The 13,802-nt window shown below is 51.4% G+C and overlaps 1 protein-coding gene across 1 annotated transcript in view; it reads right to left on the minus strand.

Annotated features, from left to right (window-relative positions):
- Positions 1-13,802, minus strand: part of DNAH9 (dynein axonemal heavy chain 9) — a 333,637-nt gene that overhangs the window by 31,279 nt on the left and 288,556 nt on the right. Inside the window, 5 exon segments of the mRNA XM_053893249.1 lie at positions 829-999; positions 3,586-3,777; positions 4,782-4,973; positions 8,395-8,622; positions 11,073-11,200. Of these exon segments, the coding sequence (XP_053749224.1) occupies positions 829-999; positions 3,586-3,777; positions 4,782-4,973; positions 8,395-8,622; positions 11,073-11,200 (911 nt within the window).

The raw sequence follows: 13,802 nt of genomic DNA on the forward strand, positions 1-13,802 counted from the left end.
AGAGGAAGGAAGGAAAGAAAGGAAAGAAGGAAAGAAAAAGGAAGGAAAAAAAGAAAGAAAGAAGAAGGAAGGAAAGAAAGACAAAGAGAAGAGAGAAAGAAAGAAAGAAAGGGAAAGAGGAAGGAAGGAAAGAAAGAAAGAAAGAAAGGGAAAGAGGAAGGAAGGAAGGAAGGAAAGAAAGAAAAAGAAAGAAGAAGAAGGAAGGAAGGAGGAAGGAAGGAAAGATGAAAGGAAGAAAGAAAGAAACAAGAAAAGAAGGAAGGAAGGAAGGAAGGAAGGAAGGAAGGAAGAATGAAAGAAGGAAAGAAAGAAAGAAAGAAAGAGAAAGAAGGAGGGAGGGAGGGAGGAAGAAAGAGGAAAGAAAGAAAGAAAGAAAGAAAGAAAGAAAGAAAGAAAGAAGAAAGAAAGAAGAAAGAAAGGAAGGAAAGAAGGAAGGAAGGAGGAAGGAAAAATGAAAGAAAGAAAGAAAGAAAGAAAGAAAGAAAGAAAGAAAGAAAGAAAGAAAGAAAGAAAGAAAGAAAGAAAGAAGAAGGAAGGATGAAAGAAAGAAAGAAAGAAAGAGAAAGAAGGAAGGAAGGAAGGAAGGAGGAAGGAGGAAGGAAGAATGAAAGCAAGCAAGCAAGCAAGCAAACCACGAAACGCAACGGCAGGGGCTTCCTGTGATTTAGAGGACCAGCGTGGTGGGTCAAGGCCGCACCAGCCGTGTGCGAGGGGCGGCTGTGCACAGTGTGGTCTGCACGCGCCCTGCCAACGCGGCCAGCGGGAAGGGGCGTCTCGCTGTGCCATCCTCGGCTCCCCGGAAGGATCTCGAGTGGTCCGTCCACATACCTTTTCTTCCCGCGTGGCCCCTGCTCCCTCTCCGGCGTGGCCGTCCCGCGGCTGCAGCTCCAGGACCGTGCGAAAGAGCTTCTCCGAGGTCTGGGTCAGGAAGCCGATCTCGGCGTTGGGGTGCAGGCCGTAGAGGTAGGGCGACTCTGCCGGCAGCTCGGCATCAATGTACTGGAAGTCGAGGGCAAGCTCGCTCAAACACAGACCGAGACGTGTCTCCCGTCTGCCATCTCCCACTCCGGGTCGTCCTCTGAGGGACGGCGGTGGGTCACAGCAGGCATGAGGCACCCGCGTCCCTCTGGCCCTCCAGGCGGACGCCGTTCACCAACACCTGCTGAGACGTGGACACGTTCTCCGCCTCCTGGTGCACATCCTTTCTGCCAGCCTCGCCTCCACACCATCTGGTTTTGTGCGCCAGGCCGCTTTTCCGGAAATTCCACGCCCACGGGGCCATGCTCCTTTTGCAGAAGCTTGGAGGACTTGATCCCTCTCCAGTCTGCCCTGCTCCTGCCGCTCCCTGGTCTACACCTGTCCCTCCACACACGGAGGGACTTCTCAGGGTCCTTAAGAAATACGGATCCCTTCCTGGTATGTCACTCAAGCTCTCCCAGGGTCCCGGCCCCCTTGCCCTTAAATTCCTTTTCTCCCCCCCCCCCCCCCCCATTTATCTAAATCAGAGATAACAAAGCTAAATGCAAATATGGGACCACAGATGCAAAAGAGAGCTTGTGGGACAAGGCGAGGTTCGCTGATAACCGGGGAATTGGGCCCCCGGCAAAAATTACTTGAATTAGAAACATTTTTTTAATCGTGCCATCCAGGCAATGCACCCCTACGGTTGGTTAGGCTGGGTCCCCAGCTTTGAAGGCTCCCTTTCCTCTCCGAATGTTCTGAGTGCCCTTTCTAGTTCTTTCCACCACACAGTGAGAAAGTGCCCCTCAAGGTTGGTTCCTAATTTGATTTTGATGATTTCTTGGTGTGAGCATCCTCGAGTCTAAGTGAAAGATTGCTCATCCCTCAAAGGCAAACTTGTGTATTTATTTTTGTATTTCTTCCGGCCCCCAGCACCCTCCTGAACTCTTGGTAGGTGCCCTGTAACCACCTATTAACTGGCGGATTAAAGAGAGATGTAAAGGGGCGCCTGGGTGGCTCAGTTGGTTGAGCGTCTGACTTCAGCTCAGGTCATGATCTAGCGGTTCGTGAGTTCGAGCCCCACATTGGGCTCTGTGCTGATGGCTCAGAGCCTGGAGCCTGCTTTGGATTCTGTGTCTCCCTCTCTCTCTGACCCTCCCCCACTCACACATACTCTCTCTCTCAAAAAAAGATAAACATTAAAAAAACGACAGGTGTAAAAAAAATCCTCACTTGTTTTGAAGTGTGCAAACCACACGGTTTTTGCCCATTTCTGGCTCCAGCCTCTTGTTGGACTGCCCCGTGGACACTAGGGGGTGCTCTTGCACAAATTTCTTGGCTAAAGCCCTGAAGCCTTTTGGTAAAGTAGTTTAAAAATCATCTTCTTTTTTTAAAAATTTAAATTCAACTTAGTTAACATACAGCGTAGTCTTGGCTTCAGGAGTAGAACCCAGTGATTCATCTCTTACCTACGAAGCTCAGTGTTCACCCCGACAAGTGCCCTCCCTAATCCCATCCCCCATTTAACCCATCTCCCCACCACCCCACATTCCTCTTATTTTCTTTAAATAGCCTTACCATTTTAAATTTCTTTTCATAGGTCCAAGGTTTTCTGCATTGAATGACTTTGACGTCTTATCTTTTTAAATTTTATGAATTCAAAAAAAAAAAATTTTTTTTTAAGTTTGTCGTTAATGTCTTGATGACCGGTATTTCCTTTAAGTTTGGTATTCAAAGTTATTTTAGGCATGTTCAAAGTCAAGCAGCAAAAAAGATTTAAAAAAAAAATTATCTTCTAATCTATCTCCCGTAGCAGCCTAAATGGGCAAAGATGGGCACTTTAAAATTAGCTGTGGCCACAGTGAAATGAGAAGTCAGAAGAGCTCTCTGGGCATGTGTGTGTTCACCTGGGTGTGTGTGTCTGTGTTCACAGCAGCCCTCAGAGAACAGGAGGCTAAGTGATCTGTCCACAAGCTCCTGTCCCTCTGAAGATATCTAGAATCACTAATATAAACTTTACCCAAAGTTGGCTAAATTCTGAACCTGGAATTTTCTTCCTAATGGCTTTGTCAATATCTTGGATGAAAGCAATCTAATGAAAGCCCCAGATGTTATTTGTAGAAAAAGATCAACAAATAGAATTATTGAACCAAGCATCAAGAATAGAAAGATCTCCAAAAGCTCAATTGTTATCACTAATTTGAGGCGAGGCACCCAACAGCTCTCAAACCGAACAGGACAAACCTGGGGCTGAGAACCGAACTCCATATGAGCTCCGTTCTTTATTTTTGTATTCAAAAAAACATTTTTTCCCATGTTTGTTTATTTTTTTGAAGGATAGAGAGACAGAGCGTGAGCAGGGGTAGGGGGCAGACAGAGAGGGAGACACAGAATCCGAAGCAGGCTCTGGGCTCTGAGCTGTCAGCACGGAGCCTGACGGGGGGCTCGAACCCATGAACCTCGAGATCATGACCTGAGCTGAAGTTGGATGCTCAACCGACTGAGCCACCCGGGGGCTCCTGAGCTCTGTTCTTTAGACCATTCCTCCCTGGCCCTGTGTGTGCATCCTGGTCCTGCAGAACAGGATGGAAGGAAGGCCCAGGTCCCGTATGAGCAGAGCCTTACCTGATGGTAACCAGCGTAGTCCAGGTTGCCCGGGAGTGGGAACCCGGGTGCCAGGCACAGCTCTCCTTCTAGCATTTCCGGTCTGATGAATTCCTCCAGATAGGTCCTGCAGAGCCTCCGGTCCCAGTCGTCTGTGATGTGGCCTCCATACATGATCTCTCCAAAGAGGTAGCGCAGATCATCATAGGGGACCTGAGACACAGGGAAGAAAGACCTCCGCACAGACATCGGGGCTGCCCTGACGCATGGACAGAGTATCAGCCGCAAGATGGGATGCCTCTCAAATTAGAAGCAACGCTTTCTTCACCTGCATACCCCTAGTGCCCCGAAGAGTCGGGCACGCCTGGGAGCTCACGAAATGCTTGAGAAGTTACAGCCAAGGGTGAGGAGAGGCAAGGTGCCAACCCCCTTGCCTATATGCCTCCCCTCTTCCACGGTCATTAACTGTGGCAATCAAGTCAGGCTTTACCTACAAGTCCTTTAAATAAGCAAATGTCAAATGGAATAAAGGAAGGACCAGGATGCTTGTCGGTCTAATTTCCTGCCATTACTTAGCGTATTAATTTATGGTCTCCTTCCAAAGTTCAAAGTGAATGAAATAGAGCACGAAAGTCACGATATTGGAGTCAGGCGGGAAACCACTTGGGGAAAGCCATGTCTCAGTGCAGGAAATGAAGAGACGGTGCTATGGGGGCAAGGGCCGTGGAGCTGGGGGCAGAGGAGTAGCTTAGGGCTTCTGGGCCTGATTCATGTGCCCCACCAGGAAGGGGAGGTGGCCTTTGCTGATACTATGTTTGGCGTGCTAACTAGAAGAGGCTTCATGGTCTACACATTCCCTTAAATGGTGTTCTTGGCTGATTAAACTGGGAACTTGAATCAGGTGAGCATGGGGTCTCTTCTGCCAATCCACAGCACCCCACAATGCCGCAGGGGCACAGGGGTGGTCTGGTGGGCCCTGGGACAAAGAATCACACCAGGCGTGAGTCACCAGTTTGGTCTCCTGAGCTTTCCTGGCCCTGACATCCCATGGTGCTCTTTTTGGCCTCCCGCTGGCCCCGGGCTGGTCCTTCCTCCCTCTACTTGGAGAGGGTCTAGATGGTCCCCAGCGTGTGCCCCCTTTACCCTGTGCCGATGCGACATCATCCTTCTGAGAGATGGCCCTCCCCGCCTCCCCCCGTGCTGGCCGGGAACTTTACCTTTGCGTTGGCCTCCAGGAAGTTGTACAGCACGTTCACAGAGATGGTGAGGTCCCCAGTGTTGAAGGGGTAAGGGCAGTTCCACCCCTGCGGCCCAAACTTTCGTCTCTCCGCCACCACCCCGTGAAAGTAACAAAGAGCAAAGAGGATGCTCTTAAACTCCGTCTCCCGGGAGCACATCTCCAGCGTGTCCTGAAAGGAAAGCGTAGCCTCCAGTGTTAGCAAAGACCTGCCGTTGTGCAGCACAGAGCAGGGTGTGGGTTATGGCGGCCGGAAGTCACGCTGGACGAGGTCACCGTACGTCCTGGTTAGGTTTTTGAGCCACGGTAGGAATGCAGGTCGCGCTGTGGGTCAGCGTGGGCTCAGGGTTTGAGGGGACCTTGCAGAGGGGCTGGGTTCTAGATTAGAATCTGAGTTAAGATTTAGGTTCAGGTGATGACAGGGTTTGCTTTACAGTTAATGTTGGCCCCCGTGGACATGCCAAGCACAGCTAACGGGAAACAGGGTAGTGGGTCCTGAGAGTTGTGTTGGTCCTAGGAGTATCACTTTGTGCTGGGGTGTGGGTGGGGACTCCTACAGCATCATCTCTGATTTCTCCCCTTCCTGCTATGCTTTTCTTTCCTTTTTATTTTATTTTTTTTAAGGTTTTATTTATTTAATGTCTGTACCCAACATGGGGCTTGAACTCATGACCCCGAGATCTCGAGTCGCAGGCTCTACCGACTGAGCCGGCCAGGTGCCCCGCTTGCCACGCCTTGCTTGCCCGTCGTGGGACTGTCGTAGGTGTAATCGCTGCTCGTGTGGCTGAGGTTGCTGCTGAGGGAGGGACGGGACACGAGAGAAACAGAGGAGTGCTGCGCCCTTCACCGTAAACCTGACAACATCAGAATAAAATAACCGTCCCCGATCAGCACGGCTAGCAGCGGTAAAAAGAGCTCCGTCCTGCAGTTTGTCCCTTAAATGGTTAAGACAGGGCTCTGAATTATAGGGGGTGTTCATGGGGGCCTTGGTTCCAGGGCACCCATAAAAGCAGAATGGAACAAGTAAAACCCTTGCGAGCAATGGATATACCCATAAGTCTGTCTCTGTTTCTCAGAATGAGTCACCGAAGATCGCTCTCAATGGCCAAAGACCCAACGGTGGTGGGGACAGAATAGCCAGGGAAAGCCAGCACCCTTGGGACTTATTTCCCAGCGGCCTCATAACCAAGGCTGGACAGGGGTTTGGCAGGGAGAGAGAGCCAAGGACAAGGGTCCGTGGGTAGGGGATACTCTTGTATAATTAATCATTAGGAGATTCGGTATCTGAGGCAACTATGGCCCTTCTCCCCGGATCTGCCCAAGACCCTCAAGGCAAAATTGCTGAGAGTAGTCTGTGACTGTGCCCTTAGATGGAGCTTGCTAACTAACCGCATCCCAATGCCTTTTTCTTTTCAATTGTTAATTAAAAAAAAAAATTCCTGGTGGAATCCACACCATAGAATCTGTCATCTGCACCATTTTGAAGCGAACATAGCTCCGTGGCATTGCGTATGTTCACCCTGTTGGGCCACCCAGTGCCTTTTCTGGGCAGAAGTGTTTTTGCTTGGAACGAGCTACCGCCTTCCGGGGAAAGAAGGCTATCGATTTCAAAGTCGAGAATGTAGATTTCCCCTATGTGGAATATAAGATGTAGAAAATTTAGAAGTTCTGACCTCTGGTACAGAGTACCTAGGGGATTAGTCAAGGCCTATTTAGGAAGAAAAATGTATTATTTTATTTTATTTTATTTTATTATTTTATTTTTTACTTTATTTTATATTATTTTATTTTACTTTATTTTATCATTTTACTTTATTTTATTTTTAACATTTTACTTTATTTTAAAATTTAAAAAGAAAGGAATGAAAATGCCCCTGGAAAAGAGAGCACCCTACTTTCTGCTTCATGTTGCAACGGGCAGGTGTTTCTTAACGAAAACAGCCTGAATCTCCTGGCCGTGTTTCCCCATTCCCGGTTCTGCATTATGAGTGGGTCTGGGGGTTCGGATGGGAAGGGAGTGAAAAAGAGGGCTGGACAAGTTTTGCTTCTCCTTCTCTTTCCTCTCCAAGTGGAACTGGAGCTTCCTCTCCAAGTGGGAGCTTTCTTTCCTCTCCAAGTGGGACTGCTTGGTCCCCACACTACAAGGGGTATCATGCACTCAGTAAAAAAAAACACCAAAAAACCCTTCACGTTAGGGGCCCTGGGTGGCTCAGTCACTTGAGTGTCCGACTTCAGCTCAGGTCATGATCTCGCAGTTTGTGAGTTCGAGCCTCGTGTCGGGCTCTGTGCTGACGGTGCAGAGCCTCCTTGGACTCTCTCTCTCCCTGCCTCTTCTCACCCGACTCTCAAAATTAACAAATGAATAAAAATTTAAAAGAGAAAAATAAAGCCAAAACCCCTTCATGTTAGTCTAAGCGAAACCAGGCCCCAAAGGGCCCTTAGTCCTGGTGGGTCATGTTGGGTTAGTGACAACAGGTGTCCCGTGGGACGGCCCGTTTCAGGGTTCCTAGATGGCCCATCGGGGACTTGTGTCGAGTTAGAGCAGGGGCTCTGTGAAGCCAGAGATACAAAGACGATCATCGGAGAGGACAGATCCTAGAACCCTCCCCTTGGACTCCACCGAGGCCCAGCGTGGCAGATGGACTTTAAGGTGCCCCCAACCTCCCGGCCTTCACACCTTCGTGTGTTCCCCTCCCCAGGATGGCGCAAATCCCTGAGGAAGAAGCTACCAGACAGCCTGCCTCCGGAGAAGATGCAAAAAGCCCGAGCTAGACTTTGCAAGTGGGACTTCACACATGGAGTTAGTTACCCACCACCCTATTGTTGGCTTTCAATACACGCCCCACAACGCGAGTCTTGGATTCCCAGTAATGGACCTTCCAGTACCTACATCTGAGCCCGATGCCCTGCTGTTCCCAGTTCCATTGTAGCACAGTGTCCCCAGAGTGGCCTGTACATTGGGATCTTCTGGAGGGCTTGTTAGAACACACATTCCTGGGCCCCACCCCAGAGTTTCTGATTCAGCAGGTCTAGGGTAGGACCTGAGAACTGGCATTTCTACCAAGTTCCCAGGCGCTTCTGCTGCCCTGGGGGCCACGCGTTAAGAGCCTAACATATGATTACGATCCCCACATCTGACACCTGGATTCTCTGGACCCTCGACATTCGAGATGCACGTAGATGTCAACTGTCACCACGTGAACACGAGTGTCAACCCCCTGCTTGAAGACAGCGTGCGACCGGTGTGTGACATCAGATTTCTAGCAACGTGGCCCCTCTCCACCTTGGGATATTTAGGTAGCACGGAGGCTTGCAGAGAGCTCCCCCGTGCCTCTCGCCGAAGAAAGCCCACCCTAAGCTCAGCTCCCCCAGGCGTATCTGGGAACTGAGAATTGGGTTGCACTCGGTGGGTGCTGGGAGGAGGCCAGTCACAAAGGGAATACGTTTCGCCCACATGGCACTGCTCTGAGCCCAGTCACCCCCTCGCCACGCCCCCCCCCCCCCCGCCCCGACAGGTACATGTTCTTCTAACCCAGTTGAATCGGCTCTTTGGGGGGGGGGCGCTCTTCTCCCCTCCCTCCCCGGGGCTGTACCTGAGTGAAATTGTCCAGGGCCTTGTGTAGGTTGGTGTGCATGCCTGTGGGAGGCTCGTTGGTGATCTTGATGGCGTTTTCCAGGATGCCCTGGGGGATGATGTGGCCCTCAGGGGAGGGTGCTGGCTCCGCACTGATGAAGACCCTGAACTCTGGGTGGCTGTTCTCACTGTGTTCCTCCAGCTTCTTCTCCAGGGTGCTCAGCCACTTGGCCACCAGGTGGATGTTCTAGTGGGAAGGAAAGATCCCAACCACCCCCCCCCCCCATGCAGGCATCTGCTTAGTTTTGTCAGCAGCAAACAGTTTCTGGAAGGCAGCTAGAGGAGGGACCTGGCCATCAAATACAGCTCACTGCAGCAGGAATCTTGGGGTTCCCAGCAATGAGACCTGCCAGTATCTTGCAGCTGAACCCTATCTCTTGATATCCCAAGTCTCCTTGGCACATTGTTGTCAAACCGGACTATGCATAGGAATCCGTCTCCCACCCCCATCTCCCCAGAGGGCTTCTTTTTTCTTTTTTCATTTTTTTTTTAATGTTTTATTTACTTTTGAGACAGGGAGAGACAGAGCATGAACAGGGGAGGGTCAGAGAGAGGGAGACACAGAATCTGAAACAGGCTCCAGGCTCTGAGCCGTCAGCACAGAGCCCGACGCGGGGCTCGAACTCACGGACCGCGAGATCGTGACCTGAGCTGAAGTCGGACACTCAACCGACTGAGCCACCCAGGCACCCCCCGGAGGGCTTCTTAAAACGAAGATTCTTGGGCTCCAGCCCCGAGTATCTGATTCAGGGGGTCTAGGGTGGGGCCTGAGAATTTGCACTTCTAACAAGTTCCGGGTGATGCTGAAGATGTTGGTCCCCGGGCCACGCTTGAAGAGTCACACACACGGTCCACACGCTCCAAATCCAGATCACCACATCTGACACCTGCCTTACTTGAACCCTTGCTACACAAAAGCGGGGCCCGTGGACCAGCAGAGTTGGCGTTACCTGGGGGCTAGGTGGGAACGCAGACTCTTCGGCCCCACCCAGACTTCCTGAATCGGCGCATTTTAATAGGATCCTGCGGTGACTTGTGAGCGTGTTACAATTTGAAAAGCACTGATGTCAACTTCTCGTGGCTAGCTTTCTGGAGTCCCCTCGCCCTCTCTGCAAACCATTCTGCTCAGTGTGGCCCAACTTATCTTCCTAAAACACACGGGGGCATTTCGGCTCACATACTGGGAAGGCTTCCTGCTCCAAGAGCAAGCTCCTGTGTCTGGTCTTGGAGGCCTTCTCCACCCCCCCCCCCCCCCCTTTTGATTGCCATCTGTCTGTCTGGTCTAAGTCCACAGTTACTTCTTAGGGCTACTCTGCAGAATGCATCTTTCACTCCGGAAAGGATAGCCGCTTGGCTTTGTTGCAATATGTTTCATTGTGATGGACAGATAAAGGCGCCTCAGTAAATATTTGAGGAAGCCTGCTCGCAGAGCCTTAAATACACAGATTAGCACTGAGCGCAGGACTCGGCCGCAGCAATCTGGCCTCTGAGTGCCGCTTTCTCTTCTATAAAAGGGGGAAGTAACATCGGCCATCCTTATTTCACAGAGTTGCTGCAAATAACTGAAGGCAAAGGCAACGGATTTGAAAGGGCTGGTGAAGTGAAAATTTGTTAGAGAATTCATTTATAATCACCCTGTCGGAGCTAAGACTTCAGCGGGCCGCCTGGAAAGCCGGGGCTCCGTTGGCCAGGCGGGGCGGGGGGCGGGGGGGGGGGGGGAAACCTTTCTTGTTTTATTTTTCCTTGCATTGATTTCTTCGTTGATTCTCCCGCCCACCGGGCTTTTGCTGGGTGTCTACTATGTTCGCGGGGGTGTGCTGGGTGCAGAAAGGTGATGGAGGAGGGGATCTCTCCTAAAGGGAATGTGGTGAAGGACGCGGTCGTGACATAAGTGCCTGTGCCACAGCCACGGCACTCTAGCAGAAGCGGCTGTAGTCCGTTCGGGAGAAAAGGGAACTGAGCCACTTGTTCCGCCCCGGCCCCAGCTCCCCCTGCAAGTTGCATAAAACAGGGGTAAGGGGACAGGGGGCCACAGGAGAGGGGCCGCTTCGCGTCTTCCTGATACGCGTGGGAAGGGATCACGGGGTGAACACGATCCAGCTTCCATGGACTCAACTGGATGCCTACTCCCTGAGCAGGCACCGAACAGGATGTGGGTGGAACTGTTTAAACTAGAGAGAGTAGGGGCGCCTGGGTGGCTCAGTTGGTTAAGAGTCCGACTTCGGTTCAGGTCATGATCTCACGGTTCGTGGGTTTGAGCCCCGCATCCGGCTCTGTGCTGATGGTTTGGAGCCTGGAGCCTGCTTCGGATTCTGTGTCTCCCCCTCTCTCTGCCCCTCCCCTGCTCGTGCTCTATTTCTCTCTTTCTCTCTCTCTCTCAAAAATAAACAAACGTTAAAAAACATTAAACTAGAGAGAGTGGCAGGGGGTTTGAGGGGCGAGGGACAAGGAGTTATGGAGAGGGATGGGGAGAGGACCACATAAGAGGGAAGGAGACAAGATCGGGCAGCGAGACAGGCAAGGGTGTGGAAGGAAAGGCAGGGGAGAGGGGCGGCAAGGTCAGAGGAGCCCAGAGACTGTCAGGTCCAGGCAGCTATGGGGTCAAGAATGACCCCCATCGGGGCAGAGGGGTCGTACCTGCAAAATAACCCAGTGACCTTTCTTGGCAGCCAGGTCCAGAGCAGCCTCAGCCACTACCTCCTGTCCTTGCCCCAAAGACACGTTGTGAAAGTTCCGGTTGTTGAAGGTGTAGCCGAGCTTTTTACCTGGAAGGGGTATAGAGCTGTCCTTAGAATCTCTTGGGCCCGGGATCTGTGTTGTCATAGGTCCACAAGGAACATTCGCCTGTCTCCCGGTCACTCCCCCAACACAGGCGTGTTTGAGCCTCGAGCCTCCTATGCTAACCCTCTTCCTACCCTCCGTTCAGGGACGGAGGGTACATCTGCCAGCTTTCCGTCCCCAAACAGAAGGAAGCACCCAGCTAGACTTCAATGCTCCCCCATCACACAGCCCCCCCAGGATGGACAGCAATGTTGTTGATCTTCCTAGCAGCTTTCATCTGGAGACCAGACATTGGTCCGCTACCCTAGAGGGTGAACGGGCTCCCAGGCCAGCCAGCAGGTGGGTGTGGCCCCTTCTGACTTGCTTGGACCTCTGAATATATTCTCCCCTGAAATCTACTGGGAGGCGTGGCCAGTAGGGGCAGGACCCAGGTAGTTCGGGCTTCCTGTACTTTACCCCATAATAGCCTCCTCCCGTTTTTCCCAGCACGTAGACACGTTTGATCTCGTCATTCTGCACGTCTGAGAGCAGAGAAGCACAAGGCAAGGGCTTGACTCTGCAGGTGGAAATGTTCTGCGCCCGGAGAAGGGCGGCCGGTATCGGGAGTGGGGCAAGGGACCTGCCATGTACCAACGTAAATGTCACAATCACCTCCCTGGCTGTGAGTCCAGGAAAACCCTCACACAAAGACATTAACCTCGGTAGGGAGGCCGGTCCGATTCTGCCTGGCTGGCCATTAGTTGGCTGTCCACCAACGACGTTTAGAGCAATTACATAAGATTCTTTAGACAAAGGGTCCTAAGAGTGAAGGAATTTCTTTCTAGGAAGATAAAGCACGTGAGAGAAAAGAGAAGGAATTTAAAAGAGGAAAAGGATAACCATACGTCCTTAAACATTTCGTTTCAGGGCAACTGAAATCGAAGATGCATTCCGCTACGTGTGCAAGAACACTTAAAGAAAACGGTCAGCGCTGGCTATTTCTTTAACATACTAAAAAAAACTGTGTAAGAAAAAGCAGGAGGTTGACTTTTTTTTTTTTTTTTTTTTTTTTTGCAGTGAGGACCAGTTATGATAGATTCAGTCGAGATGGACCCAAGAAACACCCTTATTAAACGCTATAAATCCTGGCTGGCGAGAGAACCGATGTCAGCTTTCGAACCGGCAATATAAACAACTTATTCCAGAGAAAATACCGGGCTACAAGGCGCCGGGATTATTAGATCGCCTCGGAGACATTCCGTCTCACAAAGGAGGCTGTTTCTTTTCTTTGTCAGCGAGAGGTAGGGGAAGAGGGGCGCTTCACGGGCCGCACAGGCTGTCGCGGGCAAAGTCCAGCGTGGTCCGGCCCGGATCAGCTCGCATGAATCCGGGCTGGACGGCGAGGCTGATGGGGAGACGCCGACGGGATTTACGAGGATTGAACGCTCGCAGCCAGGATGACTGCGGCACCGGCCGGTGCTGTGAGATGTTGGGGCAACCTTGCAGGGTCCCTCCATCTGCGACCGTGGGGCTCTCCAAACACCCTCCCGGGGCATCAGCAAGCCCCCCTCTCCTTCCACAGTCACGTTCTCTGGGGTTTCCACCTTCACACTGTTTTGCGCCGAGGCTCCCCCGCCCCAGCCCCCCGCTACCTTTAACTCTTCTTTTCTGATATCCCTTCCTATTCTCCGTGAGGCAGTGTCACCCAGAATGGTGTCCCATCTTTGCGAGGTGCTTCTTTGACCTCCCGTCCCTGAGGACCGTGGCCCTCTCTTGGGCTCCCCAGATCTGTGGGGCTGGGAGGAAGGGGAATGTTTTTCTAGCCCACTCTTGTTCCTGGCAGGCTATTTCTTCCCATCCTCATATTAAAAACCCCTTTCCTGGGGCGCCTGGGGGCTCAGTCGGTTGAGCGTCTGACTTCGGCTCAGGTCATGATCTCGCATTCAGTGACTTGGAGCCCCGCGTCGGGCTCTGTGCTGACGGCTCGGAGCCTGCAGCCTGCTTTGGGTTCCGTGTCTCCCCCTCTCTCTGCCCCTCTCCTGCTCATGCTCTGTCTCTCTCACTCCCCAAAATGAATAAATGTTAAAAAAAAAGTTAAAAAACTCCTTTTCCTTTTAAAGCATATGCCATCTGCCTATATTGTCTACTAACTCCTATGTTCTCTGCCCTCCGCCAACTTCCCAGTGAGATTCGCCTTTATCGGGGGCTTTGGAACTCAGTCCAGAATCCTCCACAAGTCCCATCTCATCACCATCCCAGTAAACCTCGGTGTCGCTACAGATGACTGAGCCAACGTCCAGCCTCATGCTTCCTCATCTTCAAAGAACCTGACTCCATTCCGGTTCTGTTACACACCCCCCGTGGCTGCACCCAGGACGTCACTGTCCCAGAAAACTGTCCCGCGTCTGAAACATTCTTCACTCACGTCTACTCCCATCACTTCCTACTTTCTTGGCTGTTCACTGTTACTCCCTTGTCACCTTTTACTCTACTTCAGCGAAATGTCCAGTCCATTGGCTCCTCTTCTTTTCTTCCTAATCTTCACAATTACTTCCTTCTTATTTTTTTTTTAATGTTTATTCATTTTTGAGGGGGAGAGGGGCAGGG

The sequence above is a fragment of the Panthera pardus genome, unplaced genomic scaffold (assembly GCF_024362965.1).
Source record: "Panthera pardus isolate Hobbes unplaced genomic scaffold, ASM2436296v1 HiC_scaffold_3, whole genome shotgun sequence".
In the NCBI taxonomy this organism is placed as follows: Eukaryota; Metazoa; Chordata; class Mammalia; order Carnivora; family Felidae; genus Panthera; species Panthera pardus.